Consider the following 3,221-nt stretch of genomic DNA (forward strand, 5'->3'; position numbering starts at 1 on the left):
GATTGATGTTCACATCCAGTCATTAGTCTACTATTTGGTTTTATTTCTCCTCCTCCTCTTATCAGGAGATGTTGAACTTAATCCTGGTCCAATGATTGATGATCAACCATCACTTCTCTCATTTACAAAATATCTTAAACCACTTGTTGACTGGAAACCATTTGCTCTTTTTCTTCCTGGAATAACACAATCTGATGTCAAGATAATTGATAAAGCAAAGGGAAACAGTATAGAAGCTTTATATAAGAGTTGGCTGCAAGCTAATCCTCATGGATCATGGAGAGATGTTATTACTGCTTTGAAGGAATGTGATGAGATGGAGCTAGTTAATAATATTGAAAGAAAAGTAACAGATCCCACTAAAGGTAAACATACAGTTAATACAACAGCCTAATTGATACATTATATAGCAGGTAAAACTCCTAGTGCTATATTCAGGGCTCATTCTGTTGAACTTACAGATAGTATTTCTACTAGCATTTTGAGAACATCAAATGCGTTGCATGCTGAAGGACTGATATCACTGGAAACTAAAGAAGATATGGATGTAACGGGAGTTGCTAATTATAGAAAAGCGACTACGCTTATCAATAGCATTGACAGACAGCTACGTGCCTCTCTTGATCCAAAGGAGTATCTCATTGATATATGTCATGTATTAATAAACCAAAAATATCGTACACTAACAGATATTGCTACCTCTATATTACACGAATTAGGTAAGGGTGTGACTGTTTTACATTCTACTAGGTAATGCAAAAACACAATAATGATAGCTATGCAGAAAAATTATAAATCTTAACAGTTAATTTGTCTAAGTCATAGTTGCAAAAAACAAAAAATACTGCTTCTATATACAATTAAAACTAAGCCAAAGTTTTTAACAAAAATCAAAATCAAGTGCTTGATAGCAATTACTAGAAACTGTGTACTATAGCCTTTTATTTATTTACTGTATTTTAATTGTAGTACCAGATAATTCAGCAAACAGAGTTGGGTATGTATCTAATGCAATAACTGGAGAGGAGGTCAAACCTGGTGATCATATTCTTTCTCAAAGATGGTTCCACACTCATCACGGTATCTATATTGGTGAGCCTGATTGTGAAGTGATTCATTTTAGTGGAGATGAAACTGGATCATTAGAATTTAAAAGGTCAAGCCCACATTGTCAAATAAGGAAAACTACTCTGGATAAATTCCGTGATGGTAATAGACTCTGTCTGGTCGCATACAACTGCAGTGTAGGATCAAAAATCTCTTCCATATTACATAGTGCCTACTGTCACACAGAGAAGGCAATGCCTCTTTCTGAAACCATTGAATTGGCTAAATATTTTCTTAATCATCCAAAAGAGTTTGGTGAATATGATATTGCTAATAACAACAGTGAAACATTCGCCTGCTTCTGTAAAACAAGTTTGATGAATGTTGCAGCACAACTTCAACCAACTAGATGGATACCTCTACCAGCAGGAAGTTCAGTAGTGAATTCACAATGTGATACATATGTAGAAGCTTTGGAAAAGTATCACAGAATACGATGCCAAAACACAACCTAGAAGGCTTAGACTTAGCTATAGTGATTTAAAATATTTTTATAGTTAGAGTTTTTAGCAGTTGCCTAAGTTATGCTGAAACATTATTCATACTTGTATGCTGTTTAGAATAGCAAGTCAGTAACCAAAAACAGTTATATTTATACAACAATATTATTAGTTTTTAGTTGATTTTTGGTAATAGTACTAATATTATGCAAAACTTAATTATTATTGCCCAAAGCAGAAGAGTATGTTACTTTCACATTAAAATAAAGGTGTAATGAGTGAAATCCACAAAATCTAACTGCAACAAATGAAATGAAACAATACCATTACAATATCATAAACATTATCATGCTCCTTCAGCCTGCTGGCATAAAAGAACATGATCAAAATTAGAAAATAAAACTGATATTTATTTATTAATTAAAAGTTAATGTCCACATCAAAAACAACAGCAAGACAACTACTTTAATAATAATATCAATTAAATAATAATAATAATAATAATAATAATAATAATTACTATACTAAAACACAGAGATATGGTTTTTTAATAAACAAAAATTTGAACAAAATGAATTAATAAATTAAAACAACAACAAAAAAAACAACACCTCTTTATCACTTCTATCTCTCTACAACCACAAACACTAACAATAGATTCAGTTACTTCTCAGTCTTTGGTGTGCTCTTCTTCCCATCACTCCCTCCAGTGACTCCAGTGGTACTACGAGAGGTCTTAGTGCTGGGTTTCTTAGATAACAGGTTATTAAAGAATGTTGCTAGTACTTCACCCCCGGACTGCTGGCCTCCTCCTCCTCCTCCCATTCCAGACATTAGGTTCTTAGGTACTCCTCCCTCCTATCATGCGACAGTCATGTGATACATGAGAGGTAGGGTATTTAGTATATGCACACACGTACTGTACTAATTTATTTGGCAATTTCTTAAAATGGTCGTAACTTGAAAAATTGAAGTCGGAATCAGCTCAAACTTTCTACACAGCATAAGGACATCAATATGTATCAGAAAACGTAATAAAAATTTGGGGTGATTTCGGAGCCATTTTTTGGAAAAACTGTACATTTACACATAGTTCTATCAGGAAAGAAGGAGAATGGAATAATTAAGCTACATGTATACCTGTATACCTAGGTGCTACACACCACACATAAACTCTGATAACTCTGAAATGACCAAATTTAGTCAAAATACTGGAATAACAGTATAGTTGAGCAATAAAAACAATTATTCTCACATGAGTGAAAATGATAATGATACATGAAACATAATTTAATTAGCTATAGACATAGTTAAGTTACAGTACACTCACTTCTATCATGTGTCTATTGTCCACTAGTGACTGGATAGAGGAACTACTTGGTAGATTTTCTATAGTTTCATTATAATAATCATTTACAAGATGATTGATGTCTCTCAATGGAGAGCAAGTATTGGACTGTGGAACTACTGTCAAGCTGCCTCCAGTAGACCAGCTAATGGCTGCCACTCTCACTCATTCAAAGCTACAGTAGACAGCAAGTCAGGCAGTACTACATCAGGAGAGAAGACATCTAAACTGCCAGCAGTTCTGTCTCTTATTGTTTCTCTTCTTTTATCTTTATTAAGATATATGAAGCTCAATTTTATTCCACCAACTGGTAAACAAACTAACAG

The 3,221-nt window shown here is 33.6% G+C and overlaps 1 protein-coding gene across 1 annotated transcript; it reads left to right on the forward strand.

Moving 5' to 3' along the window:
• Nucleotides 1-6: 6 nt before the first annotated feature.
• Nucleotides 7-1,763, forward strand: LOC109591018 (uncharacterized). The gene is made up of 3 exons (XM_020006836.1): nucleotides 7-365; nucleotides 414-719; nucleotides 970-1,763. The coding sequence occupies exons 1-3, from the start codon at nucleotides 92-94 to the stop codon at nucleotides 1,560-1,562; spliced, it is 1,173 nt and encodes a 390-aa protein (XP_019862395.1). The 5' UTR covers nucleotides 7-91; the 3' UTR covers nucleotides 1,563-1,763.
• The last annotated feature ends 1,458 nt before the right edge of the window (nucleotides 1,764-3,221 follow it).

This window comes from Amphimedon queenslandica, unplaced genomic scaffold (genome assembly GCF_000090795.2).
Source record: "Amphimedon queenslandica unplaced genomic scaffold, v1.1 AMPQUscaffold_9125_Cont18929, whole genome shotgun sequence".
Taxonomy (NCBI): domain Eukaryota; kingdom Metazoa; phylum Porifera; class Demospongiae; order Haplosclerida; family Niphatidae; genus Amphimedon; species Amphimedon queenslandica.

Coding starts and splice junctions, on each gene's coding strand:
- LOC109591018 (XM_020006836.1), top strand. CDS start 92: ATGATTGATGATCAACCATCACTTCTCTCATTTACAAAATATCTTAAA. Junction 366..413: donor AGTAACAGATCCCACTAAAG/GTAAACATACAG, acceptor ATTATATAGCAG/GTAAAACTCCTAGTGCTATA. Junction 720..969: donor CTCTATATTACACGAATTAG/GTAAGGGTGTGA, acceptor TTTTAATTGTAG/TACCAGATAATTCAGCAAAC.